Genomic DNA, 13,350 nt, shown 5'->3' with positions numbered 1-13,350 from the left:
TTTAATGGTGGATTGGTGGAAACAAATGAAATTTGAGTACTAGGAATGTTCGCATAAGTATAGTATTATTAGTATGATATTCCAATATTGTTGAAAAATAGTATACTACTGTCATAAAAAAATAATTTATAAGGAAAATATAATTTTTAATTTTTCTATAAGATTAAGTTTTAATCTAAATAAGTTTATAATTTTTACATTTAATAAACTATTTCAATAAACTAGATGAAAAATATATATTATAATATTTTATTGAAAAATATATATAATTTCTTCTGAAATAACTATATTTTTTTAAATCAAATAACTTTAAAAATAAAGAACTTTTAGTTCACTAACAAAAAATAATACTTTACATTTTGTCTATAAAAGTTTCATAAATACGTTGTGTGAAAAATAATATTCCCACTCGATGACTATTAAAAGAAAAGTTAACGATTAAATTACTTGTCAATCAACAAAATATTACAAGGGAAGGTGGAAAATAACTCAATTAAATGATTTATTGAAGAAGTTAATAGATAATTTCTGAAAATGGACTTAAAATTTCACATTATGCTTTGTTGGCAGTAGATAATACGTATAATGAGACTAAAGTCTTGTTATACGTGCAAATTTACACGCGAGCACCTTATTTAATTAAAACCGTTACTGAAATTGCCCATGAAACATTATGAAAACCTGGGAGACTCTTAAAATTATCATTTAGTTTCATTGGTTTTAAAAAATTATAGAGTATATCATTCGACTGTGAGGGCTACACAATTTTAACAATAAAGGAAAGTCAAACAAGGAGCATTTACGAAAAGAAGGTGCAGTGCTGAAATATTCTAATAATACCGGCGAATCTAATCTGGCGGTGCACGTTCACGGGCAAAAGTACAAGATTAGAGCTGTAAAAAAATAAGAAAGAAAAAAAAACCGTATCGGTGTCTGGGACTGTTGCGAGATGGTGCATCATCAGCAGGTCGTGATGGTCTCGGCCCTAACGAGAAAACTAGTTTGGCGCGGCGGACGCGGGGCAGGCGAACAGGCTGGCAGCCAGGCAGGGAAGAGAAGAGAGCATGTATAGTATCTGAGAGAGCAAAAAATGGAAGAGGCGGCAGCCTCCCGTCTCTGCCGCTGTGCTGCCACGAGTTCGCAGAGCCGAAGTCCTTGTCTGCAAAAACCCCCAATTAAAAGCGAAGTCGCGGCAGTGCGTGCGCCGAGCATTTCTCGATCTATCACGGGGTGAGCAGAGAGTGAGCCAGCCGCCTGCAGCATCCCCCATCATAGTAGGCATCGGCTCTGGCCAGTCTTAGTTTGTGCTCGATCCGGAATTCAGTGGTTTTTGAAGGTCGCCGGGGTCACTCTGCACAAAACTGAAACGCACACCGTCGCCGATCGTCGTACGTACGTCCGCTCCTGCGACACCCAAGTAAGTAAAATCGCTTATTCCGGACGTTTCGCACGGCCCGTTCCTGCTGCATCCCGTCCGGCGTCATGTATGCATCCCGTTGTCGCAACGCTCTCACGCGCCACGTCGGTTTCCTTCTTCCTTGCCCGTCTTTCCTCCGTCCGTCCTCCTTGCATCCCGTTTCGTCGGCCCATCAAGTGCAGCGTTGCACATCCGAGAGGCGTGTTCCTTCACTCTTAATATCATCCGTGTTTAAGAGCACGCCACATGTCCTACGGATTTTCGTCAACCGACAACTTTCTTAACGGGCCTGCCTGAAAAATCGATGACTTCGACACGGCATTTTGAAAGCTTTTTCTCCGCATGCATTTCCATTTTGCATGGCTACCTCCCAGAACTCTTCTAGGCCTAAAATAATTTCTTTCTTCATTTATTTTTATAAATTGTTAATTTTTTATGAACTTTAAAAGTCAAAATTTGCTCTCACTTTATTTAACCTTAAAGTACATGCCAATAAAAGTGGGAATTCATTAACAAGGTCTTCAAATTAAAATTTACAATCTACACATTAATTTTATACTTATATTTATTTATTTATATCCCTAAATACAAATATAAAGAAAATTTATCTTCTGGTGTTAGACAATAAAGCTTTAAGCTTTTAGATTTTTTACAACTAATATTTAATATTTCATTTGTTCAAATTTCGTAGCACATCTTTAACTATACGGTGCTTAGCTTACCACATTTCAAAAGTAACCCTAGCAGCCCAGAAACGTCCCCCATGACGTAAAAAACAAATTAAAAAATCTTTTAATAGATCATTTGAAATTCGTAATTGTAATATTTTCAATTTCTTACAATCGGATTATAGACGTTGATGTCCGCGACCTGGCGCCGGTGGTCCAGGTGATTTCGTCGGGTTTCCGTGTCCCCTTTCATCCCGGAATTAGCACGGTCTTTGTTTTGTTCCTTATATACATCAAGGTCTCCCTTTCTCCCGTCTATTCTTCAAGTTTGTTTACCACGTCAACTTTTATAATCCTTTAATGGTGCTTTATCGTTTTGTGGCGCTTTATTGCCAGTTCGTTTGGCTTTAAACTTTGTCGCTATGAAAAATCCTGAACTGGCACCGTAACTTTTTTATATCTTCCACTGTTGTACAAGGTCGTTTGATTCGAATAAAATGTCTCTTATAGTCGCTGAAAATTGTTTAAACCCAATGGACTTTTTATAAGGCTAAACTGTGATCTACTTGGACATCTGATACTCTTTCTATTCTTAATAAACTAAGGTTATAAGTTGTAAAGTCAGTTTTTGTATAATTTAAAAAAGATTAAAAGTCATCGATACGAGGCATTTTTTAAAAGAACATGATTAAACACTTTAACCATAAGTAGAAAAAATTGGTGTCAATCTTCAATTTCACTAATAATTTTTCTACTTTCAACTTTTTAGTTCAATTAGATAATTTAAAGAAAAAGGATCAAAGGGATAATTAAGCGTAATCAATTATTTGAAGTTCCACTTTCCTGATATAATAATTATTATGTATTATTAACAGCCTTTTTAAACACAAAATTGAAATATAGTTGATAATATATATGTATTATAAGATTCTTAAAATAAATCTAGTCCAATTAGATAATTTTTAAAGAAATTTAATTCTTGAAGAAAAAATAAGATTTAAGTATGTGTAGTTTAACTTCCTGCTAATATATTAATTATTATACCATATATTTATAATAAAAAACTGGCTTTTTTAACAAAAATTTGTAAATATAACCTAATATGTACGTATTAGGTACTTTAAAATTCCAAATAAAAAAAATATTGGAAAGGCTCATCATTTTTCTAAATATAATAATTGTGCTTTTGTTCTTGATAATTTTGAAAATGGTTTTCTCCCCTACTTTTAACATAAATCATTCTTTTCCAATGGTTATTTAAAATGTTCACGCCATGAATAGAACAAGAACTGTACTTAAGAGCTTAGTTCTCGTGTAATACCCATAAATTCTGCGGTTTACATTTCGTTCAAAAAGTCGACTTTTGGACTGAAAAGTGTACAACGACGAATCGAACCCGCCCCCTTCAGCGTGGTAATAATCCGAATTCCGCCGGGAATTGCGGAACCGCACCATGGAAATGACTCGGGCGTTTAATTAGTAAAAATAAAAGAAAGGACTCGGGACGTCACCGGCCTCCAAGGAGCGAAACTCACATAAGTGGGACCGTCCTTGAACCCGGGTTGGGTATTGATTGGTCCAGACACACAGCATCACTTTCCCCCGGCACACGGAGTGCGTGCTCTGGAGTCTTTCCACCGGAGCCGGATCGTGCCCCCCCGGGGTCCGCCCGTCCCCCTCGCCCTGCCGTTCCGACGACGCCCCCTTGCCTCCCCGCCGTCGGCGTGCGGTACCCGCGGATTAGTTCGACAAACGGGAACGGCGGGGTGGTCGTCTACGGGGAAAACTACGGACAACATGCGACTACAATTTTAGCTAAACCCTAAACAAAGAATGATAAGCGCCGCACACGGCACAGGAATAAACGCCGGATCTCGCATCATTTCCATGTGATTCCCCAACGGCGCCGGTAAACGGTTTTGTTTTTGGGTCCGGTATATATGGTCGGTGTAATCTGGGCAAACGTAACTTTAAAAAATACATATAGAAGCGAACTCACTGAAGTTTTATCCTTGAAATTTTGCCAGAAATAATCGTTTTAATGCATTCACGAGCGATTTTGAATTATTGATAAAATGACCATACGTGTTGTCTGTTTTTTAGTTAATTTGTCCTTGCATTTGATTTATATTATATTGTTAATTACTTTTTTGCAATTATCAATAAAAAATACAATTACAGTCCTTTATCTTTTTTTAATTTTTAGTAAAATTGATAATCGACTGTAATTAATATTTATTTTAATTATTTTCACTAGTAAATAATTTAACGTTAATAGTTTTGCAGTAATGATTTTAGTTGTATTTTAAAGTATTATTTTAGTAATATTAATTACTCTTCTCATTTTGTAACGCTAACAAAATACAATTTTATATTTGTAGTATGCATAGAGATTTTTACTGTCTCTCTTTTGGCTTCTTTTAAGATGGAAACAGCCCTATGTCCCATAATGACCCAAAAGAGAGACAGTATAAATCGCTATTCATTCTGCAAATATAAAATTGCATTTTATTAGGGTTACAAAATGAGAAGAGTGATTAATATTAATAAAATAATACTTTAAAATATGACAAATTTGACTCATTAATTAATAAACCTACATATAATTATACATATTATCATTATTATCTATTAAACTTTATTAAAATTATTGAGAATTTTAAAAAAGAAAGTAATTTAATATATGCTTGTTTATTTAACTGAATTATTCAATTATTTCATTTAAATGAGTGAATATTTAAATATATTTAAAGTAACATTTGACAATATTTTTAGTTTTAAAAATTCATTATTTTAATATTCCATTAGTCCAGAATGTATATATTTGAATATTTTTTCAATTTTTGTAATTTTGAGAATAAATAAATAAGTACAATTCAAATAATGAATATGCGATTTTATCCAAATTGAATTGAAAGTGTTATATCAAATATTTGACTTAAAAATTTATTAAAATGATAATTGAAAATTTATAAATGATATTAATATCTTACATTATTTTTCAATTTTAAAAAGTACTTTAATTTTTGTATTTTATTAGACACTAAAGTTTTAAGTATTATAGAATTTTTTTAAATTTAATTCAAACTCATTATTTGAATTAAAATCTATTGTAGGGGAATAAACTTTACGATTGCGAACTGTTATTGTGTTGTATAGTTGATAGAACGTATTAAGAAAGCTTACAAAAAAGCTTCAAACGGCTTTCTACGAAGAGACAACAATCCTTACATTTTATATCGAATTTAAATAGCGAAATAAAACTTTTTATTAAAATTGATTTTAAAGTAATAAACTACATATTTTTATGTTAGAAAGTTATAAAAGTGTACTTATTATATAAGTATGAGTAATAAACTACATATTTTTACGTTAGAAAGTTATAAATATGTTATCATAAGTATGAGTTAATCAGTTAATATTTGAATATTCCATTAGTCAAGAATATATATATCCGAATATTTTTTCAATTTTTGTAATTTTGAGAATAAATAAATAAGTACAATTTAAATAATGAATATTCGATTTCATCTAAATTGAATTAAAAAGTGTTATATCAAATATTTGACTTAAAAATTTATTTTTTTAAAATGATAATCGAAAATTTATAGAATGAATATTAATATCTTACATTATTTATCAATTTTAAAAAATACTTTAATTTTTGTATTTTATTAGACCCTAAAGTTTTAAATATTATAAGATTTTTTAAATTTAATTCAAACTCTTATTATTTGAATTAAAATTTATTGTACGGGAATAAACTTTACGATTGCGAACTGTTATTGTGTTGTGTAGTTAATAGAATGTATTAAGAAAGCTTATAAAAAAAGCGGCTGTCTACGATGAGACAACAATCCTTACATTTTATACCCAATTTAAATAACGAAGTAATAAATTTTTTTTATTAAAACTGATTTTAAAGAAATAAACTACATATTATTACGTTAGAAAGTTATAAATGTGTACTTATAATATAAGTATGAGTTAAACATTATTATTATTATTATTATTATGTATTGTATTATATAAAGTTTTGATTTTAATGCAAAAAAATCAGTCATCTGTATTTGAGGAAAGGATTTTTATTTTCATTTTCAAAAAAAGCTATGATTAAACCATTCCAAAATAGATTTGTCAACATTTTCATACAAAATTTTTCACACGAAGCATTACCATTGTTGGAGTTGTCTTTAAAATATTTAATTGGAAAAACTCTCAGTAAAATGTACTTCCATTTATTTAAGATCTAATAATCACAAAATAAATTGTAGGAGTTTCCGGCATTATTCTAATCAATAGATAATTCGTCTTAAAATTGTTGCCGACAGGATATGCCATTTGGGCAAGTATAATAGGAAAGAAAAAACCTTGAGGAGTTTACCTGTAGCAGGAAAAATTCGACTTATGGGAAGTTGTGCCAAATATTTAGTTTGAGTGATCAGGAAAAATTTACACATAATTTTGCTGTTTAATTCTTGGTTATTGGATATCATTAGTTATTATTTTAATTTTAATCATGAATTTATTTTTAATGTTAATTTTTGGAATACATTTGAAATCAATTTTTTTGTATAAATATATAATAAGCTCCCACTTCACATTCAAAAATTTGGGATTTACATCTATCGTTCAAAAGGGATAAGTATTTTTCATTGCAGGATTCCATTTTATAATCTACAACTGACGTAGTTCTAGATTATCTTATAAATATACTCCATAATGAATTCATTTCATTTGACTACGTCACACTGTATAACAAAAGCAAAATACTTAGTCACTTTTTTCTTGTTCTGTATAAAATATTAAGTTATTCTTGTTGATGAATATTTACGTGTTGTAAATTCATAACACTAAAATTGGCTGTGATTCTATTCCAGTCGGTGAAGATCAATATTTGAATAATGCCACCAGCTTGTCGACATGCCGAACCGTTTGCATTTCTCCCAGTTCAAAACTAAAAACCAGCGATCGAAGCGGGACGTCGCACCGCGTAATGAACAATCGCCCAAGAACAAAACCGTAGCCCCGTTCCCGTGCGGCGGCCCGGTCTCCCGGGGCCGTTTAAATCAAAATTTCGAAACACCGCCTCCGGGACACCGATATTTGAATTACAATTTCGTCGGCCGGTCCGCGGGGCTTCGTCTCGCTGCGAAAATAATTCGCGCGTCGCGCACTTCATTCCAGTCGGCAAAACCGACCGAGTGGCTTTGGAAACGGGATGCAACATTTTCTCATATTAACGACTGCTTATTGATCCGTGGCAACTTGTACTGTGACTGCGTACAGAAGTGAATTGCTCTTAGGCCGACGGATTAACTCCCGATACACGGAGTGCCCGATAACTTCGGGGAGATTTGTTCGCACGGAACAAATGTTTTGGCGATGCGAGAACGAAATTAGCCCGGTTTAAAAAATGTACCGGGTTCGTTCCTTTAATTAAGCAGCCAATGTGGAAGTCCGGCTCGCAATCGCCGCCAATCAATAATGCAGATGTCACGGCTAAAAAGACGGACAAAACCAATTTCGATGTGCATACATAAAACAGATACTTTGATTGGGATGGAATTCTCGAAAAATGTAAGCTTGTAATTAAACTAACAGAAACCAGGAACTGTTTCGAACAGCGTAGGTTGGAGTTCGACGAATCAATACTTCGTCGCCAAATAACAGATGTCAAGAATCTGTTGTACTGATGTACTCAGTGACATAGAAAATAGAACATTCAGATCCATTGGTCGAACTCCATTGATATTTACTGTACACTTTGGATAACAAACATAATAATAAACATTTTTTTAACTAATAAAGAGTTGAAACTCCCCGATGGTGGGTATAATGAGGTTGTCAATTTCGTCCTGAGGTATCTCATTCCATGGCACATCTACTTGACAACATGAATAGATGGCTTAATTTCGATATCTCCTGCCAAGTCTATGATAATAAATTTACAACGAAATTTTGGAAACAGACAAAATAACCCTCGATATACATTGATGAATTGGATTTTAAAGGATCCTAAAGTAAGACAACATATGTGGTTCCCCAATTTCCTGGATGCACAATTGTGCGGTCAGGTAAAGTGAAAGTTAAAGATGACCGACCATTACTCAAAATATTCTCATCATTGTAGACAACCTCATTCCATTCCACAACCCAAAACTGCCACCTTATTTGAAAATAGTAATAGTAAAACCTTTCTTCTATAAACCATTGGTTGGCAATAACATAGAAAATAGAACGTGGTTGGATTTTAGAATAACAAAGAATAATAAATTAATATGTTTTTAAACTAATAAAGAGTTGCTACCCCACGATGGTAAGACACTCATTGACTTGTCTTGGTATAATAAGGTTGTCAATTTTGCCCTGAAGTACCTCATTCCATGGCACATCTAATTGTCTCCTATCAAGTCCGGAAATCTTCTATGGTAATAAATTTACATTGAAATTTTGAAAACAGATAAAATAACTCTCCATATGCAGTGATTAATTGGATTTTAAAGGGTCCCAAAGTATGACCACATATGTGGTTCCACAACACAAAGCTGTTACCTTGTCTATCGCCTCAATCTTTGACGACAATGTGTGAGGATGGTTAAAACCTTCCTTCTTCTGTAAACCACTGGTTGGCAATTACACGAGAATCATAAAATGATCTCGAGGAGCTAAAATTTTAAGGCAGGAGTCTTAACGTTTGTTTATCGCTCTACATAATACTGGACTTTTTACACTTTGTTCACGACATTCTTCAGTGCTCCGACTCCAATATTTCCAGACAGTGCTTCGATTCCGATTCCTCTGATTAGCAATTTCCACAAACGGAAGTCCTGCCTTTTTTAAATCAATAATTCTATCGTCCTAAATGAATTTAAATACAACAACAGTGAAGTGAATGTATCTGTATATGTACAAAGAATGTAGAAAAAAATTCTTTAAACAACAATCTTTAAATTCTATTAAATTGTCCCCATAGGAATTTTATTAAAATTGGGCTATTGCATCCGTGTTATTTATTTTCTACGACACTGAGTTGGACTTTTTAGTATTATGGCATTTAAAATTGAACCTCGTAATATTATTTTAACTAGGCTCTATATAATTACCTATAAAAGGCATATAAAACAGGTTGATGAGCGTGTAAATTTATATTCATGCAGTTATGGTACCATTTCATGAATATAAACGGATTTTGTTTAAATAATTGTGACGTGAAAACGAACAATATAAATTCAATTAGAGTACATCGTTCAACAACTGCATAAATGGTTGTTTCGAGCCTTTTAAACCGTTTCACACTTTTACGGCGTCGATTAATGGAGTCGGAGAAATTGTGCATCGTTTAAAAGTAATCTTATTTTATAATAAAGGAAAATTGTCTTCAACTTCGTTTATTACCGACTTTCTTGATTGCTGCTCCACTGATTCCCACTTCCTTTCCTTGAATGAATTGCGCACTTAAGTTGCAACTGTAACAAGGCGACTGGGAGATATGTGACAAGTGAATTTCAGGCGAAACAATGAAACTCGGTTTCGTCCATCGTCAAACAATGGGGCCTAATTATCGGAATTAATTAAATGAGTGCGCACTTCTTCTAAATACCAGTCGACAGGGAATCTACACAAAATCTCGTGAGAGTCGACTACAACTTTTGAATACAATTTCAAATGTATTTTGTTCAACTTTTACAAAATGTTATCATAATACACATTGTGTCCGCAACCATAAAATAAATTGAAATTGAAATCCACTACATAAATATCAAAGTAAAAGGAGAGATTAATTTCACTTAACTAAGTTGTGAAGTTTCGAACATATTCTGTAATACTAAAACTAATACTAATAAAAAACTGTTATATATTTCTCAGTCTATAATGTGGGATTTTTTTTATTAAAATTAAATGAGGGCTTTAATGAACACATTTTGTTAACGTGATCGCAATTGTTTAACGTCACATGCGACTGAAACGTTCAATTTACCATTCAAATCCATTGTTTCATCTGTACGTTATGCAAAATCGTATTTTCTATTCATTATGAACATCCCATTTTGCGAAACCGGTACATATTAGATAAGGTATCTATGCATTCATCCCAAGTAGAAAGCGGGGGTCGGGAAATTGATTTTTTCATTTCGACTAATCTTAAACTAAGCCTGATATAAAGAAGGGGAAAGATAACTCATACATTTTCAAACCTTAAGCCCTCTCCAGTTTCTTAAATATTGAAAGAATATAAAGGATAAGTTTGTGGAAACTTTAAACCATTTAATTTTGATGAAGGTCGACAAGTTTTAAACGTTTAGAAGCATTAAAGGAAAGCATTTGGCAACGACATTAAGATATTTCATAAAAAATGAATTTACTGGCGCATCCGACAGATACCCGTGTCGTGAAAGCAGATATTAATAGAGCCCCAGTAGATTGTTCACGAAGAATGACCATTGTTTATCTCCCTCAATCCCAGATTCGTCTTCACTCCTGAGGGGTCACAGGAACGACGAACCGTTTTCGAAATTACAGGACCGTGGCGAGAAGGCAGTGTCTCGTACCACGCAAACGTGCCATTTATTATAACGTGCATCGCCATTGTGCCGGACGATAAAAATCTAGACGGGTCCCCCATCGTACAAAAGTGAATCGCCGCCGGACTGCGATGTCTTTTTGTTCGTAGCGCTTCCTTCTCGTGTCTCGCAGCTGGGCCGCGTAGCGGAATGGAGTCGGGAAAATGAGAAAGTGGACGAAGGTTATCCGGTAAATAAACTTGTCATGCACGGAGTAGAAAGACCGTCTCTACGGCAGTGTCGGAGGCCGGTTTCTTCGCCCGTTCCACATAAATCGGATCTGTAATGGAACTGTTCAATGGCGGAAACAGATTTTTCATCTTGTATTGGGGCGTTTTCTTTTCGCGGATGAAACGGCCTTTTATGTGCCGCAATAAAACCAGTCCAAGGACTATGACCGTTTTCGTTATTTAGAAAAGAACAATGAATGAAGTTTTTCGTTGTTTTCGGTATAAATCGCATCGGCTTTGTTAGACATTTCTTTAATAGTTGTATCAATAAAAATGTCACTTCTATAATAAAACAAAACTAGGTTTAAGACAGTCATTTTGCATCTGAAATATATTAATACTTTTTTGATCAGCTTTGGGAAATCTAATTTTAAAATGGCCTTCTTTTACAATCCACCAATTAATTTTATTAATAGCTATGCGAATGTAAATGATCATCAGAATAATCTAAATTAGAATAAATGACTTCAGATATTCAATTTATCTTAATTAACACAACTGCAACGTTTTTATTTTATAATGGGGGAAAATGACAACGTTATTCTGTACAAACGAAGACCCCAACGACTAAAACTGCCGAAATTATTACCGGTTTAATGGAAACCTCTCGGGCTTTGATCACATACCGATGCGATGGAGTTTCCCGAATTCGGTTCTAAAAATGCCTTTGCCGTCGGACGTATGAATTATAAAATATAATTTACCCTACGAAAATGCAACGCCCTGCAAATGGATCCCATCGACTTCGACTAATGGATATCGATCAGCTCTCCCATCCCGGTGCTCATAAATTGAATTATGCGCGAGCTTTTATAATTGCAGGACGTTATCCGGTCTTTTTTCTTCAATTTTTAGTCCATCAACTGCATGAATATTGAATATAATTCCACGCCGACGAGGACAATTTACGTTTAAAACACAAGTTAATCTCTCATGCAACCGTTCGCATCATTGGAAGTCTGCCGTCCGCTTTGACGTAGTTTCGCATGTTTTATTTTGCTTTTCCATTTCAGTCGCTGCTGAGGACCGCCGACCAATTAAAGATCAAAGGCCTGTGCGAATCACCTGATGACAAAGAATTCAAGGAGGCTTCTCCTCAACCCCAACCCATACCCCTTTGTTCCAAGCCGAGCAGGAAATCTTCGTCTCCCAAGCAATTGAAAATACACGACAACAACAGGAAACGAAAATTGTTCAGGAGGTGAGTTCCTTATTAAAACGGTTAATTAACAATTACTGTGGCCGATGGGTGCACGTTCTCCAACTGTGCTTTTTAATTGGAATGCCGGAACGTTTCGGGGGCGATTACCGTGTTTAAGGGATTTCACTTCTGCTTCGTTTCGGCTGGGAATTTTTAATTTCGGTGATAGATTTATTACGGCAGTCAAATTAAGATTGGACCAGAAAATTGTACGTAAAAGAAAATTCCACGAATTAGAATAGGCGTGTGAATATTCTTCGCTTTTAACCCAATAGTCGGGTCTCTATTTACAGCAGCTTTTAAAGTCCATTACGTATTTTAGAACTATTTTATGATATAGAGAATGATAGAAGGTCACAATACAAAGCTTTTGAAGGAAGCTATAAACACGAAAAGTAATTCATGGTCTACTAACGTAAGCTCATATATTATACACATCCCTACTAAGTAAAAGCTCACATCTCCGTTGTGTAAAAAATTTAACTGTAGCTTACGACTTGTTTAAATTTTAAGGTCAATAAATAACAATAACAACAATAGCAGAACTGGAGAGGAGTCGGAAGTTGAGGACAAAGAGAATATTGGTGAAGGTGCGACGAGTGATGAAGAAAATGACATGCCAGTAGCTTTGGATGAACATAAAAAGAAACGGCTGGAGCCAGAGCAGACCAAACCGCTAAACATGAGCAGTCATGGCATTCTTACAGGACAGGTACACAACCATTTTTAACATTTCTATATTCCACAATTTTGTAAATACACAAAATCATATCATGACTTTTGTATATAGTCACTTTCAATCAAAATTTAACAGAACTAACTGCTGAATCTCAGTCCACTAACCGACTAACATTAACATTTCCGTCACCTTCGTCTCACCCACAGACTATCTTCTCCCAGTTCAACGTGGACGATTTTCCGCCGGAGCCGCCCGCCCCCTCGGCCATCCCGGTCGGCCATGTGGACATGCACGACCATTCTCCCACCCGCGCCCTCCTCGGCACCGCCATCCACCGCACTGATATCTCCGACAACAAGTACAGTCCAGCCGCGACGGAAATCAAGAAGGAGGCGCAAGACATCAAATTCGAAACGTTGCGCTCCTTCGAGTCCGACTCTCTGTTGGAGATGGACTCGCACATGTCCGGTGGACACGATCACTCAACAGACAGTCATGACGATGGCGAAAGGGGATATAGTTCGATGATGGTGACGCCGGATTTCGTTGGGATGATGCCCGGTATGTCCAATAGATTAGGTGAGAAAAAAT

The 13,350-nt window shown here is 34.7% G+C and overlaps 1 protein-coding gene across 4 annotated transcripts in view; it reads left to right on the top strand.

Annotated features, from left to right (window-relative positions):
* Positions 1-13,350, top strand: part of LOC109608994 (protein bric-a-brac 1) — a 41,092-nt gene that overhangs the window by 25,656 nt on the left and 2,086 nt on the right. For 2 of the 4 annotated variants that reach the window (XM_049963676.1, XM_020025609.2), the window contains exons 4-6: positions 11,893-12,080; positions 12,594-12,792; positions 12,966-13,338. In XM_049963676.1, coding sequence (XP_049819633.1) covers positions 11,893-12,080; positions 12,594-12,792; positions 12,966-13,338 — 760 coding nt within the window. The remainder of the gene's footprint in view (positions 1-11,892; positions 12,081-12,593; positions 12,793-12,965; positions 13,339-13,350) is intronic. The other 2 variants (XM_049963677.1, XM_049963678.1) reach the window with 2 other exon arrangements.

This window comes from Aethina tumida, chromosome 2 (genome assembly GCF_024364675.1).
Source record: "Aethina tumida isolate Nest 87 chromosome 2, icAetTumi1.1, whole genome shotgun sequence".
NCBI lineage: Eukaryota > Metazoa > Arthropoda > Insecta > Coleoptera > Nitidulidae > Aethina > Aethina tumida.
Note: the sequence above shows the minus strand (reverse complement) of the source record. Positions and strands in the feature narration are given on the sequence as shown.